At 39.0% G+C, this 21,797-nt stretch overlaps 1 protein-coding gene across 3 annotated transcripts; it reads right to left on the minus strand.

Annotated features, from left to right (window-relative positions):
* Positions 1 to 24: 24 nt before the first annotated feature.
* On the minus strand, positions 25 to 18,314 carry chchd1 (coiled-coil-helix-coiled-coil-helix domain containing 1). Of its 3 annotated transcripts, none has more exons than XM_088421623.1 (4): positions 18,134 to 18,314; positions 6,403 to 6,799; positions 2,446 to 2,564; positions 25 to 419 (listed from the first exon to the last, which is right to left on the minus strand). In XM_088421623.1, the coding sequence occupies exons 2-4, from the start codon at positions 6,548 to 6,550 to the stop codon at positions 309 to 311; spliced, it is 378 nt and encodes a 125-aa protein (XP_088277749.1). In that variant the 5' UTR covers positions 6,551 to 6,799; positions 18,134 to 18,314; the 3' UTR covers positions 25 to 308. The 3 variants fall into 3 exon arrangements, with proteins under 3 accessions (XP_088277749.1, XP_088277751.1, XP_088277750.1); XM_088421625.1 differs by lacking the exon at positions 18,134 to 18,314 and adding an exon at positions 15,319 to 15,402 and having other exon boundaries at positions 6,403 to 6,803; XM_088421624.1 differs by lacking the exon at positions 18,134 to 18,314 and adding an exon at positions 14,969 to 15,068 and having other exon boundaries at positions 6,403 to 6,803.
* Positions 18,315 to 21,797: the final 3,483 nt, after the last annotated feature.

Genomic DNA, 21,797 nt, shown 5'->3' on the forward strand with positions numbered 1-21,797 from the left:
CTGCAATTAAAAGTGTTTAAGAAATAGAATTATTGTTATATTTTTATTATTATTGCCAAGCAATACAAAATACTGAAAACCATTTTGTTGACATTTAGTGGTGTTAATGGATAATGCCCTCACTTTCTGTAATCTTGTTCATAAGTAAATAGTGTAGCATCTTTCAAACCGTCAACTTTCTGATATACAAGATAACACATATCACTCACACCTTGAAATTATTAAACGAACTGTAATTTAAAAGCCGCATTGGCACAGATGATTTTATATTATATTTTTAAAGTAAAACGCAAACTTCAATGCTGGTCCTAAATCTCAAAACGTAGATTGGGATATCTTTTCAACAAGGCTGTGGCTTGTTTTGGTGTCAGACGTTCTTTTTGAAGACTCGTCCCTCCTGATGCATTCCTTGTCGAGGCCTGCAAGGGAAAAATAATTTGTCACGATTGCTTTTTCAGAAATCACATATATGCGACATCCAAGCTAACCTCCTTTACCATGCAATTTCAGGAATAACTTTGAAATCCGAAAAATGTGAATCAATGGCTATATTTAAAAGGAGATTTAAAAATATAGTACTGTACAGTAATAGAAAAACTTTGTATGCTTGTACAGGGGGAAAAGTTTGATTGGTTTGTCTTCTTGGCTCACACTTTAGCTCAATATACTGCTAGCGTACTACCTCAAACGATATCAAAAACGCTGCGTGAAAGTAGCGTAAGCATAGCAGCGGTAATTTACAGTGGTAACCGAAAAATCAGTGTGAATCAAGTGAGCTCGAGAACGTGATTGGCTAAGGCAGCCAAACAGTATAAGTCACATTGAGAGCAGGCTCCCATTGCTGGTTGAAATTGCTTTGTCTGAACCAAGTGTTTCAAAACGTCCCCAAAAAAATGTTAGTCTATGTACCGTGTTGGTGGCTTGTTCCATTATACTGTTCCTGTTATATCGGTGTGCATACAATAAACATAAACGTAGGATTATTTAAAAAAAAAACACTTTAAGTGCCTGCAATATTCAAAGAATTGTTTACAGAAATCCTCACATACATGCACCTTACCGTATCGCTTTCCATGACTACTCCTTCTCTGACCACAGGCGTATATGCAACGTGAATTCGACTTGACACGCAGCCATCACGAGAATGCAATATATATATATATATATATATATATATATATATATATATATATATATATATATATATATACAGTGGGCCCCCGTGTTACGAACTTAATCCGTTCAGCAGCTATGCTCGGATCTCGAATCGCTATGACGAGCAATCCAAACCTATGTTAATTAGTGAATGCGTGCAACGCGTGCAAAAACTTGGGTAAAAACATCATGACTTTATACACGTATTAAAAATTAGTAACATAATCTACTGTACAGTTAAATTATATAACATAAATATACAAAGGAAAAATGACATTTACCTTTGGGGCGACGTGACTTGAGCTGGGTGGAGGCGAAGGGGAGCAGAGACCAACCCGCAGAATTTATTTATTTATTTATTTTCTTGAACGAGAACTTTTCTCAAATGAGAACATATCACCGGCGATTTCCTTCTCTTTAATCCATAATAAAAGAAGCCTCTCCATTTTGTTGTTGACCGAGGTCCGTCCCATGGCAAGGAAAGTCTTGCCCTGAGAAGATTGCCGAGCGGTTACGGCCATACTCACGAGCAAGGTTAATATGCGTGCGCCTCCGTATTTTTTTTTTTTTTTTTATCTCCTGCTTCGTTTCTATTGTCATCATCCTCTTACTTCTTCCTTTACCGCCACTTGCAATTTTAGAAGCCATGTCTAACAGATAAAGTTTGCAAAGTCTTCACAACACACCGACCAGCTGTGCCATCAAACTAGATGAAGGCGTTCGGCCAAAAGCATATCGGCATTTCTGTGATAGACGTGACGCCGGCCAATAGCATATCAGCATGTCCGTGACTGAGACCGTGACTTTAACCTTAATCGACCAATAGCATATCAGCGTTTCCGTGACATGCGAGAATAGTTATTTTTGTTGATGCAGCAAAAAAAATAAATAAATAAAAAATAGTGCAGACACACTGACCGGCATGTTGGATTGTTCGTAAGACAAAAGGTTTGTGTGTAAGAGGGGGACAAAAAACGCCGCAGTCCACGTTCGTAAGATGAAAAATTCGTAAATCAGGGAGTTCGTAAACCGGGGGCCCACTGTATGTATATACCATGTGCATTGTAGTGCTTGTTCCGTACAAATCCTTGTTATAAGTCTAACAAAACCTGGAACTGTTGAACACAAATGCTATTGTTCAAAAACCACTTGGGACCTTCCGTGGTCACTTGATACTCAGATGAGTAATTCCATGAAATGTCAAGGTAATTTACATGACAGGTAAAGTCTAAAATTGACATCATAATCAGCAATACAAGACCACTTATTTGGAGACTTGACACAATATACCTGAGCCCTTTGAACACATGAGTAGAAATCACCCATCTCTTTGGAGCACAGGCTGTCCACATAGTTGTGCTGCTTCCAACAGGCCATCATAACTGACAATTCAGTGATACAAGTGGCCTCTGTAAAAACAAAATGCAGCAATATTTTTCAGTAGTCTAAACAACATAATAATGTAATCACTATCAAATGTTATGGGAAACATATCATTGTACGATGACAGGAAATACCAACCAACCAGGGCCTTTTCACTGAGGTAGACCATCTTTTTCATTTTTTCATTTCATTCGCAAATATGGATAGATTTGTCGAAAATTGTCGTTTGTAGAGCAAAACAGGCTAAGCTGCTACACACAGTTTAAATCTAAGTTAGTTAAATGTTTCTCAAAATAAACATTTAATAAACAACTTAAATTGCTCTAAGAAGGCCAGTGCAACCAAAATTAAACGTAATTCATATGTTTTTTTTTTTCATTCTGTATTCAGAATTGGACTCATACAAGGCTCAAAAGTATATGTTTTATTATTATTATGATTTTTTAATCCTAAAATATTCAACTGAATTTTCATTAGGAACAAAATATTCTACAGCTGCAACTTCAGATAGGAAAGTAAAATTTGACATTGTTGCAAAAGATTTTATTTTACGAAATGGGTGGAAGTAGTTGAATCTTTGACTCGCACTTGACACACTGGATGAGGAGGATTTGCAATAGTAGAAAGTCTCTAGGAGTATTTGCTTGAAAAACACCACCTAAGCGTTGTACATGTGTGCCTTTTCATTTTGTTGACAAAGAACAAAGGGTGCAACACATGTAAACGATCAGACTTGCCGAACATCAGAACATTGGGTAGAATTTTTTTGTTTGTGGGAGATGTGACGGTTCAGCGTTAATCATGCTAAAAAATTATTACTAATATTGCTGGAATATACAAATGTGACAAAGTCACACGGATGACTTTTACTTCACCCTATGGCGAGTGTTTCCGCCGTTTCCCATGCTCGCAATGGCGAGGTTCATGTGGAAAGGCAGTGCAATATTTAAGTAAGTTAAAAGGGGAGGGCGGTAAGTCCCGGTGCTGCAAGTACACTGCCGCGGAGACTTGCAGAGAGATAGCTGCAACTCTTCCCAAGCTTTGAAGCAATGAATATTGTTTGTTATAAAAGAATAGAAAGTTTGAGCCCATCCCCAAAAAGACAAATGCCTGTTCTGCCTTTGTACTATGGTTAGATGATACATTTCATACACTTTATTCATGTGGGTACAATGTTCGTCGGGTGAGGCAAATCCTACTTTGCGGAATTAAATTATTGTGATGTTTTCTGGTCCCCTTTAACTGTAAAAAAAAAAACAAGAGAAGATATCATTTTTATTTGATAAAAACCATGGCTTCAAGTCCCTAGGATTAACCCGAAAAATTAAATTATTCACTAACTTCAAAAATAAATAATTAACAAATCTGCACGGACAAAATATATATATATATATATATATATATATATATATATATATATATATATATATATATATATATATATATATATATATATATTTTTTTTTTTTTTTTTTTTTTTTTTTTTGAGCCTTCTAAGGTCATATACAGTAGACTGCTTGGACGATAATTTCTTACGTGCCCTTCAAACACAGAATTTCTTTATCAAGTATGTTTTTCCCCCCCAAGAAAAATAAACACACTATGTTAGCCCATCAATCTGTGAACAGTATTGTGCTTTGACTGCTGTAATATTGGATATTTTACAAGAATAAAGCTTTAATAAAAATATTATAGCTACAGCTATGCCTTATTCATTTCATGTGCATGTTATGGGATTTTATGTAAAGGAAGTACTCTATGTCCTTTGTGCCTGTTGAAAGCTAAAAAATACAGACAAAGCCACAAGAAAATATTGCTTTATTCACCTGGTTTAACCATATAGTAATATATTTGTGAGGCTTTCAGTAAGCTATTTGCGGTCTTTTTTTTTTTTTCAATATTCGATCAATCTGGCTCTCAGCTTGTTCTTTTTTTTCCATGTGGCCCTCTGTCCATTTGACCCTGGTGTAGATTGTTTTTTTTTGTTTTTTTTTAAACATTCGATCAGTCTGACTCAGCTTGTTCATTTTCTTTCATGCGGCCCTCTGTCCATTTGACTTAGACACTCCTGGAGTAGATTTACAGTTAAAGGGAGAATGTGTAAAACTTGGACTGTTTTCATTACGGACAGCAGGAGGTGCTGCATTTAACATTGTCCGTACTACAGTATAACTGACATGGCAACCTCCGGAGGAGTGCCACCCCCATGTAATGTAACTGAATGATAACTAGACCTACGACCATATTTAAAACATAATGATGATCATAAAGAACATATCAAGTTTTTGAAATTATAATCATTTAATTCATTCCTTTTTTAACGAAAAACGGTCTAAATCTTATATATTGTCCCTTTAAACAGTCTTTTATTCTTTGTGGGGCAGCATGGCTTGCTGGTAGAGCGGTCGTCTCCCAGCTGAGAGGCTGTGGGTTCAATCCCCCGACCATCAAAACGATGTTGGTGTCCTTGAGCAAGACACTGAACCCCCAATTGCCCCTGATGCTGCGTCATCAGTAAGTAAATGGCTTGTTAGTGTAAAGTGCTTTGAGTACCCTGGGTAAAAAAGCACTATATAAGTGAAAGTCCATTTACCATCTTCCCAAGTATTTTATTGCACTTCTTTTCCAGCAAGCTTAAAAATCTCATCCCATCCCAATTAGTTACTTCCTAGTAAACGTGTCTATCCTACTTGGGTCATTTTACTCACGGTACATTTTCACTGAGTATCTCATACCCATGTTATGCAACAACAATCTGTGATGAATTTACATTCTAAATTAATAGGTTTAGGCAGACAAAAGTAGTTTTTTCTTCTCTTATAGTGTAATTGGAGCATCCATATGCTGTGCAGTGGTATGCAGGTATGTAATTTTCCTTTCTGAGTTCCGGAGGTAAACTTCAAAGGATCAGAACTGTGAATTGTTTATCAGTGGAATCAAATTGACGATCACAAATCGAAACCAGAATAATCTGAATTCAAACAATGAGCAAACCCAGTAATGGCCCAGAGAGGTGACAGGGCTGAGTTGGTTCCAGACTTCGAAAAAATTCCATTGCCCAATCTCATACTTCCATTCAGTAAGTAATAGAGATGCTAAGAGTGTCTTTTCTATTGAGGAACTTAACAAAAGAAGGACCCCAAACAGTTTTGCTATGGAGGGAACCCTGTCATCAATTATGACAAAGACGTCAGCTAGACTTGAGGTGGAGTGAAATTCTGTAGTTTTCAGATTTTAGGGAAGAATTTTCTCTTTATTGATAGCTTTATTTTAACGCCGAGACCTGGCATTCCCTACAACCCACTAACACATAGGTGTTAAATTCCAGGCCTCAAGGGCCAGTAACTTGCATGATTTTGATCTTTCTCTCTCTCGAACACAGGTGACTCAATATATTCGGATCATTTCCAACCTCCTACAGAGTTTGCTGATGAGCTAATCATTAGACCTTGGTGTTTAGAGGAGAGAAACGTGGAAAACATACGGGATACCAGTCCTTTTACATGTGCATTAGTGAAAACCTTTTGCCAAAGGTGTCTAACTCCAGCCCTCGTGAGCCAGTGTCCATCAGGTGTGTTTGAGGACAAAGTTAGAAAACATGCAGGATACCAGCCCTCAAAGACAGGCATTGGACACCTGTGCGGCTTACGCCAAAGTCCATTCAAAATTAGACAGCCCTGTAAATGTGTTACTGTCCACGCATAACACATAGTGTTGTTGGTTTTTCAAGGACTGGTAATGACATTTCCATTTGATGCAGTTCAAGAAGTACACTTTGAAATACGTATGTTTCTAATCGTGAACTGTATTTCAGTAACAGAAACTCTGTATTAATATAAAACTAGCAACCTTGCTTGTGTTTACCTCCTTTCTTGGGTTTGCGGCTGCTCACCGCATCTTTCAGGGCAAGTGGTTTGTTGGGTTTGAGAACAGGTTTTCCGTTCTGTCTGGAGAGCAACCTGCTGACTTTTTCCAGGAACAAATTTCCACTCTGAACTGCCATTTCAAGCATAAACACCGCTACTTTTGAGTGAGCTTGAGACAACGCTGCACTGTATATTTTTTCTTAATTTTCTGAAAGAGCAGGCAAAATCAACCTTGTGCGAGTTATCTTCTTCTTCTTCTTCCTCTTCCTCTTCTTCTTCTTCTTCTTCTTCGTCGTCTTCTTCTTCTTCTTCTTCTTCGTCGTCTTCTTCTTCTTCTTCTTCTTCTTCTTCTTCTTCTTCTTCTTCTTCAGTTGTTTTACTTCCCTCGTCGTCTTCTTCCTGTTGAGTCACGGCGAATACAAAACTGTCATTGCGCATTATCGCCAAATTTTATTTATAAAGCACTTTTAAATACAACCTTGCAGGGCTGCCTAAAGTGTTTTACAGTTACTAAAATACAAACAAATTATCAAGCACGAATACAATAACAAATATAGTAATAAAATTACCATGGAACAGAGTTAGGATTAAAAAAAAAAGGAGGGAGGTAAAAGAGAGATTTGCCTTGCATGGAGTGAAGGCCCGAGAGAAAAGATTTAAAATGTTCCATTTTCATGTTTAAAATGTTTATCCTAGTCAGCAAATGGGCAGCTGCTTTTTGAACAATTTGTAAACGGTGGAGCGCTGACTGGTTGAGACCAACAAACAATTATGTATCAATTACAGTAGTCTCAGCATGCTGTAACAAAGATATGGATACATGTTTCAAAAGCCATTTGTGTGGAATTACGCCCTTAGTTTTGATAAGAGTCTCAGATGAGAAAAGCATGTTTTGACTATCAAGCTTATTTGTTTGTTGTGGTGGACACTAGGACCATGTCTCTCACCCAGTAGGCATGTTGCTATGATCCTTTGATGCTTTGAACCTATTGGCTTTGTCTTTGCTGATTTGGACTTTGTCGTAATCAGTTTTGTGATGGCATGCGAAGAGTAAAGATCTCCACTAGCACAGCAATGTGTGGTTTCTTCGCCTCGCCACATTGGTGACCCCAGTCTTTAGAATGGGTGGCCCCGGACGGGTCATCTTGCCACATTATTATCCCAGGCGTTAGAAAGTTTCGTCAGGCTGTTGGAGATGTAGTCTCGCCACATGCGTGACCCCGGACGTCAGAATGTTTCAGCGAGGAATCACCGCAGATGTCCCACATCGTGGCATCCCTCCACCAGCCTACTACACGTCAGGTAATGCAGCAAGCTGGTACCAGGTCAGCCAGCCAGCACCCCGCCAAGGGTCCTCTCGCCCGTTGCCCAGTCCCTTGGCGCACCAGGGATCGAGCCAGCCAGCAACAGGCTGGTACAGGCGCTGGTGAGAACGGCTGGTGCAGTCCAGTTTTGGAGTCCCTGGCTGTCGACCGGGATCTTCCAGCTGGGCAGCCTCATCTACTACCGATGTCCGTCCGGCCTCAGCAGTAGGCCTCAAGCCAGCGTCACCCAGCTGTCCCTCCGATTCACCATGCCCGCAGGTATGGTCTGAGTATACATTGGAACGGGTCAGCTGGTGTTGGTGCCACAGCAGGTTCAGGCCCAGACACAGACTGGGACGCAGCCGCGAACGGCCGTCCTTCGGAAGCCCACTGTTCCTGCCAGCATGCAGGTCAGCACTGCCGCTCCGGCTCCTGCAGAACTTCATAACATCCCTTTGGCAACACTACCTCATGGTTTTCACGCTGAGCGTCTCACCCTTCCTCCTGTTGCACCTGGGCCCCTGGTGTCACATACACCGCCCAGGACCAGACTGTGTACTCAGGGTGTCAGACTGGTGAATACCCTGTGGGGTTTTCCGTTATGTCTTTCTGGGTGTTCGGGGGGGAGCTGTGTGGCGGACACTAGGACCATGTCTCTCACCCAGTAGACATGTTGCTTTTAACCTGTTGGCTTTGTCTTTGTGTTTTGGACTTTGATGTATCAGTTTTATGATGGCATGTGAAGAGTAAACATCTCCAATAGCACAGCAAAGTGTGGTTTCTTAGCCTCGACACATTGTCAATATCATGATCTGCCATGTCTACCCCTTGTGGGGCTTTGTCTTTTTGCAGGACAAGCCTAAGCAAGCAAGGGGTGGAACCGCCGGCTGCGCACCTGTTCTCAATTCCATCACCTATTTAGCGCAGCCGGATCAGGGCGGTGGCGGCGGCGGATTATTCTCCGAACCTCCGTTGCGTCTGCGTCCCTTGCTTTTCGAGTTTTTCCCGAGTTTGTTCTTGTCGTATTTATTAGTCCGTCTCCTGGTTGTCTCCCTCAGTTGTTTCTTTGTGAGTATTTTCCGAGCTTTCTTTTATCGTTACTTTTTCTTCCCTCAAGCCCGTTTTTCAAGCGCCTTATTTTGTAACTCGTTTTGACTCAATTTTCGACGTCGCCGTCCTGTTGGTTCCACCCCTGCCGGGTTTTGATTTCATTTATTCTCTATTCCCGTCCGCGTGTTACGTGCTCCTTGTGTTATTAAATTTTCTCCTCATTTGTTACTTTGTGTTCAGTCTCTGTTGGGTCCATACACGCCCATTATCTCCGGTGCCGCAAAGCGTCACAGTCAAATTTAAAACCGCTGTCTAAATTAAAACCAAGGTTCCTTGCAAAAGTAAACAATGTATAAGATTAAGACCATTTTTCATTAAAAAGGAATACATTAAATGATTATAAAATTAAAAAACTTGCAAATAAACGTGTTCTTAACGACCAACAGCATGTTTAAACTAGAATATTTGCAATTTCTGAAGAAATTGCGTGTGAAGATGTAACCTCTGGAGGCAAAGGTTTTGAATAAAGTGGAATGGTGGGAATTGGGGGAATCGATTAAAGTTGTAACTGTTGGAATCGGATGAAGAATGGCAAAGATAGAAGGGAAAAACTGAAAAAGTGGAATTGTGGGTAAATTTTGAATTGTTGGCAAAAAATGGAGTGGCGGGCATTGGAGAATTGAATAAAGTTGGAATGGTCAGAATCGGATGAAGAATGGCAAAGATAGAAGTGATAAACTGAAAAAGTGGAATTGTGGGTAATTTTTGTATTCTGGAAAGAGGAAAATTCAAACCACCATTGAATGGGGGGAATTGAATGAATCGATTACACTTGGAACGGTCGCAATCGGATGGAGAATGGCAAAGGTAGAAGGGAAAAACTAAAAAAGTGGAATTGTGGGTAATTTTTGAATTGTGAATGGAATAAAAATGGAATGGCGGGAATCGGGGGAGTCGATTAAAGTTGTAACGGTCGGAATCGGATGAAGACTGGCAAAGATAGAAGGGAAAAACTGAATGAGATGTCTGATCAGATATCCAAGATGGCTGCCCCTGAGGGTTGATGGGAGATGGAGTCTCAGTGTATGTAGTCAAGTGTCCAAGATGGCCACCTGACGACCCCATGGGAAAAAGAGTACTTTGTCGACCTAAACAGTAGTCACCGAAGGCCAAACACCCACACAATGAATGAGCTCATTGAAAATGAATTGGTTCATTAAAGGTACAGTATGTGGAATTGTGGGAAAATTTAGAATTCTGGTAAGAGGTAAATGAATACACCAAAGAATTGGTGGGGATGAATGGAATCGATTAAAGTTGGAACGGTGGGAATCGGATGAAGACTGGCGAAGACAGAAGGTTACAATGTTTTGGCAAGAACAGTTAACAGGAATTATGGGTAAAAAAAAAATGGGAAAAACTTGAAAGGTTTGGTGCGAGGGTGTTCTTGGCAATCTAACCCATAATGGGAAACACCTAAAGTTGGAACGATGAGTATAGGTCGGACGCAAATGGAGATATCACAAGAGGAAACATTAAAAAATCGGATTTTTCGCGAGTTTTAGGGAGCTATTACTTATGCAAAACAGATGAATTGTGGGTAAATGACACCCTGAGGTCATAGGCAGGGTCAAGATGAAAGATTAAACGCTGAATTGGCCTGAAGCGAAAAAACACCTGTAGTCATTAAAGTGAAAAAAACAACATTTTTTGAATTTTGTAAAATATAACAATATTTCAAAAAGTGAGAAAAAAGTACACTTAAAGTTCAAATTGTGAATTTGGGGGCATTAAGATTTAATTGTTTGCATGTTCAACATTTGGAAAAAGTCGTTTTTAATTGTTCTAAGTTAACCAAGATGGCCGCCATCCTAGGTGGAAGTTGGGCTGAGCGCTCATGAGATGTCTGATCAGAAATCCAAGATGGCCGCCCCTGAGGGTTGATGGGAAATGGAGTCTCAGTGTATGCAGGCAAGTGTCCAAGATGGCCGCTTGACGACCCCATGGGAAATGGTGTACTTTGTGTACCTAAACAGTAGTCACCGAAGGCCAAACACCCACACAATGAATGACCTCATTGAAAATGAATTGGTTCATTAAAGGTACAGTGTGTGGAATTGTGGGAAAATTTTGATTCCTGGTAAGAGGTAAAAGAATACACCAATGAATTGGCGGGGATGAATGGAATAGTATAAAGTTGGAACGGTGGGAATCGGATGAAGAATGGCAAAGACAGAAGGTTACAATGTTTTGGCAAGAACAGTTAACTGAGGAATTATGGGTAAAAAAATGGGAAAAACCTGAAATGTTTGGTGCAAGGTGTTCTTGGCAATCTAACCCATAAGGGGAAACACCTAAAGTTGGAACGATAAGTATAGGTCGGACGCAAATGGAGATATCACAAGAGGAAACATAAAAAATCTGATTTTTCACGAGTTTTAGGGGGCTATTACTTATGCAAAACAGATGCATTGTGGGTAAATGACACCCTGAGGTCATAGGCAGGGTCAAGATGAAAGGTTAAACGCTGAATCGGCCTGAATCGGACAAACACCTGTCGTCATTAAAGTGAAAAAAACAACTTTTTTTTAACTTTATAAAATATCACAAAATTTCAAAAAGTGAGAAAAAAGTACACTTAAAGTTCAAATTCTGAATTTTGGGAGGTTATATTTAATAGTTTGGATGGTAAACATTTGGAGAGAGTCGCTTTTATTGTTCTGAGTTAACCAAGATGGCCGCCATCCTGGGTGGAAGTTGGGCTGAGCGCTCGTGAGATGTCTGATCAGATATTCAAGATGGCTGCCCCTCAGGGCTGATGGGAAATGGAGTCTCAGTGTATGCAGGCAAGTGTCCAAGATGGCCACCTGACGACCCCATGGGAAATGGAGTACTCTGTCTACCTAAACAGTAGTCCACGAAGGCCAAACGCCCACACAATGAATGACCTCATTGAAAATGAATTGGTTCATTAAAGGTACAGTGTGTGCAATTGTGGGAAAACTTTGAATTCTGGTAAGAGGTAAATGAATACACCAATGAATCGGCATGGATAAATGGAATCAATTAGAGTTTGAACGGTTGGAATTGAATGAAGATTGGCAAAGACAGAAGGCTTCAAAGCCTCGGTGAGAACAACGAAATGAGGAATTATGAGTAAAAAAAATTGGAAAAAATTGAACATTTTTAATGCAAGGGTGTTCTTGGCATTCTTACCCATCATGGGAAACACCTAAAGTTGGAGCGATAAGGATAGGTTTAACGCAAATGGAGATATAACAAGAGGAAACATAAAAATCTGATTTTTCGCGAGTTTTAGGGGGCTATTACTTATGCAAAACAGATGCATTGTGGGTAAATGACACTCTGAGGTCATAGGCAGGGTCAAGATGAACGGTTAAATGCTACATCGGCCTGAATCGGACAAACACCTGTTGTCAATTAAGTGAAAAAAACAACAATTTTTTGAATTTTGTAAAATATCACAAAATATCATAAAGTAAGAAAAAAGTACACTTAAAGTTCAAATTCTGAATTTTGGGGGATTATATTTACTAGTTTGGATGTTCAACATTAGGAGAGTGTTGTTTTTATTGTTCTGAGTTAACCAAGATGGCCACCATCCTGGGTGGAAGATGGGCTGAGCGCTCATGAGATGTCTGATCAGATATCCAAGATGGCCGCCTTTGAGGGTTGATGGGAAATGGAGTCTCAGTGTATGTGGGCAAGTGTCGAAGAACAATTACAGGAAACACCTAAAGTTGGAACGACCAGTATAGGTCTAACGCAAATGGAGAAAACGCAAGAGGTAATCTAAAATAGCTTATATTATACAGGTTAAGCGGGCGGCCATTATCGAACTTCGGAAAATCGGCTCTATTCGCTTATCGGAATGTCGGAGCGTCGCGGCGTTATCATTAAAAATCCACAACGATGGTCCATGAGTTAGGTGGTTCCGCTCATTTCCACGTGAGGGTTTCCAAAAAAACTTTTTTTTCCCACTTTTTTCCACTTTTCCCCATTCAAAGTGAATGGGCTGCGGCGAGAGCTTGTCAAATGTCCAAGATGGCCGCCTTACAGGGGTGTATGGGAGCTGTAGTATTTGATGTAGGTCAGAGTTCATCCAAGACGGCCGCTGGATGGGGGTACCATGGTAAATAGAGTACAACGTGTACCTGAACAGTAGTCCAAGAAGGTCACATGCTCACAGAATGAATGACCCCATAGAAAATGAATGGATTCTTTGTGACTACAGAATGAGGAATTGTGGGTAAAATTTTGAGTTCTGGGAAGCTACCCCTTTGGAATGCCGGGATTTGGGGGAATCCATCAAAGTTGGAACGGTGGGAATCGGAGTAGGAATGGCCAAGATAGAAGGTTACAAAGTTTTGGTGAGGAAAATGGGAATGAGGAATTATGGGTAAATTTATTAATATTGTTATGAATTACTGGTTTGTGTGAATATGTGTAATGATGACAACGTGAAATGAATTGGCTGAATGAATTGAATGCAAAATGAGGAAGCTTCAAATAGGAAAAGTAAAATCTGCCTTTGGGAATGAATAACAAATTGTTATAGGTGTAAAATATGGAATTATGGGAAATTATTAATTATTTTGATTTATTGAATTGTTGGGAATGAGCCAAAGGGTGGAATGAATAAGTTCAATGTTATGAATATGAAATGGGAAACATCAAAATGTGAAATGTTAATTGTCCCATTGAGAATGAATGGGAAGCCCTCCCATTGGAAATGCATTATGAAATATTAAAGGTGGGAAAAATATGGAATTATGGGAAATTATTGGAAACTATGTATTACTGGAATGATGAGAATGATCCCTAAGGCAAGCTGAATGAGTTAAATTTTGAAAATATGAAACGTAAAAGATGTAATATTGAAATGAAAAATCACCCAATGTAAGTCAATGGCACTTTTGGCTCGAAAAACAGGGAATTGTGGGAAATCTATGAATAATTGGAATTATAAAAATACACGCGCCCCGAATGGGAATAAGTGGAATAAGATGAAATTGGAACGGCGTGAATCGGATAAACTGGGAAAGAGATGAAACGTCCCAAAAAACGGCAGAATAATAATAATAACTAGAAAATGTGCAATTTCTGAAGAAATTGCGTGTGAAGGTGAAACCGTTGAAGGTTTGGGAGTTGAAAAGTGGAATGATGTGGAACGATTGAATGGTGTGAATCTGTGAAGAAATATGAATACAAAGTTGAAAAACTGAAAAAAAGTTGAACCGTGGAATTTGAAGATGAATGAAAAACTGAAAAAAAGTTGAACTGTAGAATGATTTGAATCTGTGAAAAATTATGAATCCTACATAGTTAACAAACTGAGAAAAGTTGAACTGGAATAATGTGAATCTGTGACATTAGGCCTAATGTTAAGTGAATGATGTGATTCAAAAACATGCAGGATATCAGCCCTCGAGGACTGGAGTTTTAAACTCCTGTTAATGAGCTTATCATTTGAATGAGGTGGATTGAATGAGGTGGATTGTGGATTGATGTGAAACAGTGAAGAAATGTGAATAATACAGAGTTGAAAAACTGAAAAAAACTAAAACGTATGAATCAAGCTGAGTTAACCAAGCCAGATGCTGTACTAGGTGGAAGCACTAGTGAGAGGTAATGAGACGTCTAATAAAATGTCCAAGATGGCCGCCCATGAGGGCAGATTGGAGTTGGAGTCTTCAGTGGTCTAAGATGGCCGCCCGATGGCAACATGGGAAATGGATTACTTTGTGTAACTAAACTATAGGTGTCAAACTCCAGTCCTCGAGGGCTTGTATCCTGCATGTTTTTGAATCACACCTGTAATGGAGGTGTCGGAGTAGCGTCCAAACTTGTGACCTCCTTGAAAGGACTGTACTTGACTGATTCAGAGGATCCTCAATCTTATCAGGTTGTCCGGCCAGAACATAAAGACGATGCACACTCTCATGCCACTCTTTATTTGTATATAATGTTCTATTTATTTATCTGGGTTGGTGTGTGTGTGTTTCTGTGTTTGTGTGTTCTGTGTGTGTTCTATGTTTGATTGTGGGTGTGTGGTCTCTGCAAAGGAGAGCAGAGAACATTCACTAAACATGATAACTAACATAACTAACATTGTACAATATGTTACATCATATGCTCACATGACTCTATATTAGCTTAGAATAACATAAACAACACAGGCAAACATACCGTACAATGATAGGAAGAATGAATTCAACCCAATCGTTCCAAAATGTGCGTTAGGTAGGAAAGGGTTAATGGAGCCGAATAGATTTGAGTGGGCGGTGACGTCACTCCCTTACGCGGAAAGATCACATTGGCACACACGGCAAACATGCGACAAACATGCACATTTTGTGGATGAAACTTTAACGTGAATACTAAAAGTGAAGTATGAAAAGTACGGTATATTTGCCTTTAGCAATTATACCAAACTTAGGTGCAATAACAACTTAGACATTAATGGACAAAGTGAAGCAGTGCAAACGTAAACATGTATCCAAAACCACGAACGGACAACATATTCAAACTGTACTTACATTCTCATGGACGCACGGAATAATAATGAAAGGAATGAGATAATCCACAGAATGATTGAAAGCAGAAAAAATGACTGTCCGTTACAACGATACCTGCCGACTACCGGTGAAAGAGCAAAACAACCTATGATAGTGTAAACAGAGTCCTGATTGGTAGTGCAGGAATGAAACACAACTTGTGATTAGTTGCTAGGCGGTTGCTAGGAAGATCACATGACCACAGGAGAAACATGTCCAGACGTAAATAGTAATAACAGAACGATTCAAACACGAAATCGTTAAGTATAATCAGAAACTTCTTAACAACACCATTCACTTAACATTAGACAATTTTTACGGTACAAAAACTTGAATTGTAGCTGAAAGTTGAACTGTAAACGTGAAACGCGATTTGCCCGAACCGGGACACGGACATGTTGAAGATGACAACTCTACCACTGGGCCACTGGGGGGCAGTGTAAGACCACACTGGGAAAGCTTGAAATATAGGGAATGAAGTATTTTTGAACGTGAATCTATGAAGAACTACGAATAATACAAAGTTAAAAAACTGAAAAAAGTTCAACTGTGGAATGAAAAGATGAAATGAAAGTAAGAACAGTTTGAAAAGGCTAAATTCTTTAAATATGAATAGTATAAAAAACGTAAATTGTAGGAAAACGATGAATAGTTGAACCTTGAAAAATAAAAAAGCACTTCACGTGAATATGTGGAATGATATGAAGTTCGAACGGCATGAATTGGATGAACTGGGAAGGAACAAAAAAAAAATACTGAATTAACTGAAAAAAACACTGAATGTGTGAAAAGACACAGCGGGGATCGAACGCACGAACATGTAGTAGATATACGTCAACAGAACGTCTGAGCCACGGGAAATGACGAAACCGTGAACGCTTTAAAAGGAAGTAGGAAGAACGCTCCAATCACTTAACATTAGGCCGTTTTTACGGTACAAAAACTTAAATTGTAGGAAAACGATTAAAAGTTGAAACTTGAAAAATAGACCCGCACTAACTAAAAAAGACTCACACAACTAAAAAATGACGCAGCCTGGGATTGAACCCACGAACATGAAGTGCGAATGCCGTACACAAATCCCATGCGCCACCGAGACATAGGAAATATCGAAAACGTTAAAGTTTAAAAATAAAGCACGAAGACCAGCCCATTCACTTAACATTAGGCCATTTTTACGGTACAAAAACTTAAATTGTAGGAAAACGATGAAAAGTTGAAACTTGAAAAATAGACCCGCACTAAACATGAATATGTAGAATGATATGAAGTTTGAACGGCATGAATTGGATGAACTGGGAATGAGTTGAAACGTACCTAAAAAACGGTCGGAATAAAAAAAATAATAATAACTAGAAAATGTGCAATTTCTGAAGAAATTGCGTGTGAAGGTGAAACCGTTGAAGGTTTGGGAGTTGAAAAGTGGAATGATGTGGAACGATTGAATGGTGTGAATCTGTGAAGAAATATGAATACAAAGTTGAAAAACTGAAAAAAAGTTGAACCGTGGAATTTGAAGATGAATGAAAAACTGAAAAAAAGTTGAACTGTAGAATGATTTGAATCTGTGAAAAATTATGAATCCTACATAGTTAACAAACTGAGAAAAGTTGAACTGGAATAATGTGAATCTGTGACATTAGGCCTAATGTTAAGTGAATGATGTGATTCAAAAACATGCAGGATATCAGCCCTCGAGGACTGGAGTTTTAAACTCCTGCTAATGAGCTTATCATTTGAATGAGGTGGATTGAATGAGGTGGATTGATGTGAAACAGTGAAGAAATGTGAATAATACAGAGTTGAAAAACTGAAAAAAACTAAAACGTATGAATCAAGCTGAGTTAACCAAGCCAGATGCCGTACTAGGTGGAAGCAGTAGTGAGAGGTAATGAGACGTCTAATAAAATATCCAAGATGGCCGCCCATGAGGGCAGATCGGAGTTGGAGTCTTCAGTGGTCTAAGATGGCCGCCCGATGGCAACATGGGAAATGGATTACTTTGTGTAACTAAACTATAGGTGTCAAACTCCAGTCCTCGAGGGCTTGTATCCTGCATGTTTTTGAATCACACCTGTAATGGAGGTGTCGGAGTAGCGTCCAAACTTGTGACCTCCTTGAAAGGACTGTACTTGACTGATTCAGAGGATCCTCAATCTTATCAGGTTGTCCGGCCAGAACATAAAGACGATGCACACGCTCATGCCACTCTTTATTTGTATATAATGTTCTATTTATTTATCTGGGTTGGTGTGTGTGTGTTTCTGTGTTTGTGTGTTCTGTGTGTGTTCTATGTTTGATTGTGGGTGTGTGGTCTCTGCAAAGGAGAGCAGAGAACATTCACTAAACATTGATAACTAACATAACTAACATTGTACAATATGTTACATCATATGCTCACATGACTCTATATTAGCTTAGAATAACATAAACAACACAGGCAAACATACCGTACAATGATAGGAAGAATGAATTCAACCCAATCGTTCCAAAATGTGCGTTAGGTAGGAAAGGGTTAATGGAGCCGAATAGATTTGAGTGGGCGGTGACGTCACTCCCTTACGGCGTAAGGATCACATTGGCACACACGGCAAACCTGCGACAAACACGCACATTTTGTGGATGAAACTTTAACGTGAATACTAAAAGTGAAGTATGAAAAGTACAGTATATCTGCCTTTAGCAATTATACCAAACTTAGGTGCAATAACAACTTAGACATTAATGGACAAAGTGAAGCAGTGCAAACGTAAACATGTATCCAAAACCACGAACGGACAACATATTCAAACTGTACTTACATTCTCATGGACGCACGGAATAATAATGAAAGGAATTAGATAATCCACAGAATGATAGAAAGCAGAAAAAATGACTGTCCGTTACAACGATACCTGCCGACTGACCCGTGAAAGAGCAAAACAACCTATGATAGTGTAAACAGAGTCCTGATTGGTAGTGGAGGAATGAAACATAACTTGTGATTAGTTGCTAGGCGGTTGCTAGGAAGATCACATGACCACAGGAGAAACATGTCCATACGTAAATAGTAATAACAGAACGATTCAAACACGAAATCGTTAAGTATAATCAGAAACTTCTTAACAACACCATTCACTTAACATTAGACAATTTTTACGGTACAAAAACTTGAATTGTAGCTGAAAGTTGAACTGTAAACGTGAAACGCGATTTGCCCGAACCGGGACACGGACATGTTGAAGATGACCACTCTACCATTGGGCCACTGGGGGGCAGTGTAAGACCACACTAGGGAATGAAGTATTTTTGAACGTGAATCTATGAAGAACTACGAATAATACAAAGTTAAAAAACTGAAAAAAGTTCAACTGTGGAATGAAAAGATGAAATGAAAGTAAGAACAGTTTGAAAAGGCTAAATTCTTTAAATATGAATAGTATAAAAAACGTAAATTGTAGGAAAACGATGAATAGTTGAACCTTGAAAAATAAAAAAGCACTTCACGTGAATATGTGGAATGATATGAAGTTCGAACGGCATGAATTGGATGAACTGGGAAGGAATTGAAACAAAAAAAAAAATACTGAATTAACTGAAAAAAAACACTGCATGTGTGAAAAGACACAGCGGGGATCGAACGCACGAACATGTAGTAGATATACGTCATCAGAACGTCTGAGCCACGGGAAATGACGAAACCGTGAACGCTTTAAAAGGAAGTAGGATGAACGCTCCAATCACTTAACATTAGGCCGTTTTTACGGTACAAAAACTTAAATTGTAGGAAAACGATGAAAAGTTGAAACTTGAAAAATAGACCCGCACTAACTAAAAAAGACTCACACAACTAAAAAATGACGCAGCCTGGGATTGAACCCACGAACATGAAGTGCGAACGCGATACACAAATCCCATGAGCTACGGAGACATGGGAAATATCGAAAACGTTAAAGTTTAAAAATAAAGCACGAAGACCAGCCCATTCACTTAACATTAGGCCATTTTTACGGTACAAAAACTTAAATTGTAGGAAAACGATGAAAAGTTGAAACTTGAAAAATAGACCCGCACTAAACATGAATATGTGGAATGATATGAAGTTTGAACGGCATGAATTGGATGAACTGGGAATGAGTTGAAACGTACCTAAAAAACGGTCGGAATAAAAAAAATAAAAATAACTAGAAAATGTGCAATTTCTGAAGAAATTGCGTGTGAAGGTGAAACTGTCGAAGGTTTGGGAGTTGAAAAGTGGAATGATGTGGAACAATTGAATGGTGTGTATCTGTGAAGAAATATGAATACAAAGTTGAAAAACTGAAAAAAGTTGAACTGTGGAATTTGAAGATGAATGAAAAACTGAAAAAAAGTTGAACTGTAGAATGATTTGAATCTGTGAAAAATTATGAATCCTACATAGTTAACAAACTGAGAACAGTTGAACTGGAATAATGTGAATCTGTGACATTAGGCCTAATGTTAAGTGAATGACGTGATTCAAAAACATGCAGGATATCAGCCCTCGAGGACTGGAGTTTTAAACTCCTGTTAATGAGCTTATCATTTGAATGAGGTGGATTGAATGAGGTGGATTGTGGATTGATGTGAAACAGTGAAGAAATGTGAATAATACAGAGTTGAAAAACTGAAAAAAACTAAAACGTATGAATCAAGCTGAGTTAACCAAGCCAGATGCCGTACTAGGTGGAAGCAGTAGTGAGAGGTAATGAGACGTCTAATAAAATATCCAAGATGGCCGCCCATGAGGGCAGATTGGAGTTGGAGTCTTCAGTGGTCTAAGATGGCCGCCCGATGGCAACATGGGAAATGGATTACTTTGTGTAACTAAACTATAGGTGTCAAACTCCAGTCCTCGAGGGCTTGTATCCTGCATGTTTTTGAATCACACCTGTAATGGAGGTGTCGGAGTAGCGTCCAAACTTGTGACCTCCTTGAAAGGACTGTACTTGACTGATTCAGAGGATCCTCAATCTTATCAGGTTGTCCGGCAGAACATAAAGACGATGCACACTCTCATGCCACTCTTTATTTGTATATAATGTTCTATTTATTTATCTGGGTTGGTGTGTGTGTGTTTCTGTGTTTGTGTGTTCTGTGTGTGTTCTATGTTTGATTGTGGGTGTGTGGTCTCTGCAAAGGAGAGCAGAGAACATTCACTAAACATTGATAACTAACATAACTAACATTGTACAGTATGTTACATCATATGCTCATATGACTCTATATTAGCTTAGAATAACATAAACAACACAGGCAAACATACCGTACAATGATAGGAAGAATGAATTCAACCCAATCGTTCCAAAATGTGCGTTAGGTAGGAAAGGGTTAATGGAGCCGAATAGATTTGAGTGGGCGGTGACGTCACTCCCTTACGGCGTAAGGATCACATTGGCACACACGGCAAACATGCGAAAAAATACGCACATTTTGTGGATGAAACTTTAACGTGAATACTAAAAGTGAAGTATGAAAAGTACGGTATATTTGCCTTTAGCAATTATACCAAACTTAGGTGCAATAACAACTTAAGACATTAATGGACAAAGTGAAGCAGTGCAAACGTAAACATGTATCCAAAACCACGAACGGACAACATATTCAAACTGTACTTACATTCTCATGGACGCACGGAATAATAATGAAAGGAATGAGATAATCCACAGAATGATTGAAAGCAGAAAAAATGACTGTCCGTTACAACGATACCTGCCGACTACCGGTGAAAGAGCAAAACAACCTATGATAGTGTAAACAGAGTCCTGATTGGTAGTGGAGGAATGAAACACAACTTGTGATTAGTTGCTAGGCGGTTGCTAGGAAGATCACATGACCACAGGAGAAACATGTCCAGACGTAAATAGTAATAACAGAACGATTCAAACACGAAATCGTTAAGTATAATCAGAAACTTCTTAACAACACCATTCACTTAACATTAGACAATTTTTACGGTACAAAAACTTGAATTGTAGCTGAAAGTTGAACTGTAAACGTGAAACGCGATTTGCCCGAACCGGGACACGGACATGTTGAAGATGACCACTCTACCACTGGGCCACTGGGGGGCAGTGTAAGACCACACTGGGAAAGCTTGAAATATAGGGAATGAAGTATTTTTGAACGTGAATCTATGAAGAACTACGAATAATACAAAGTTAAAAAACTGAAAAAAGTTCAACTGTGGAATGAAAAGATGAAATGAAAGTAAGAACAGTTTGAAAAGGCTAAATTCTTTAAATATGAATAGTATAAAAAACGTAAATTGTAGGAAAACGATGAATAGTTGAACCTTGAAAAATAAAAAAGCACTTCACGTGAATATGTGGAATGATATGAAGTTCGAACGGCATGAATTGGATGAACTGGGAAGGAATTGAAACCAAAAAAAAAATACTGAATTAACTGAAAAAAACACTGAATGTGTGAAAAGACACAGCGGGGATCGAACGCACGAA

This window comes from Hippichthys cyanospilos, chromosome 8, assembly GCF_059441005.1.
Source record: "Hippichthys cyanospilos isolate Australia breed blue-spotted pipefish chromosome 8, RoL_Hcya_1.0, whole genome shotgun sequence".
In the NCBI taxonomy this organism is placed as follows: domain Eukaryota; kingdom Metazoa; phylum Chordata; class Actinopteri; order Syngnathiformes; family Syngnathidae; genus Hippichthys; species Hippichthys cyanospilos.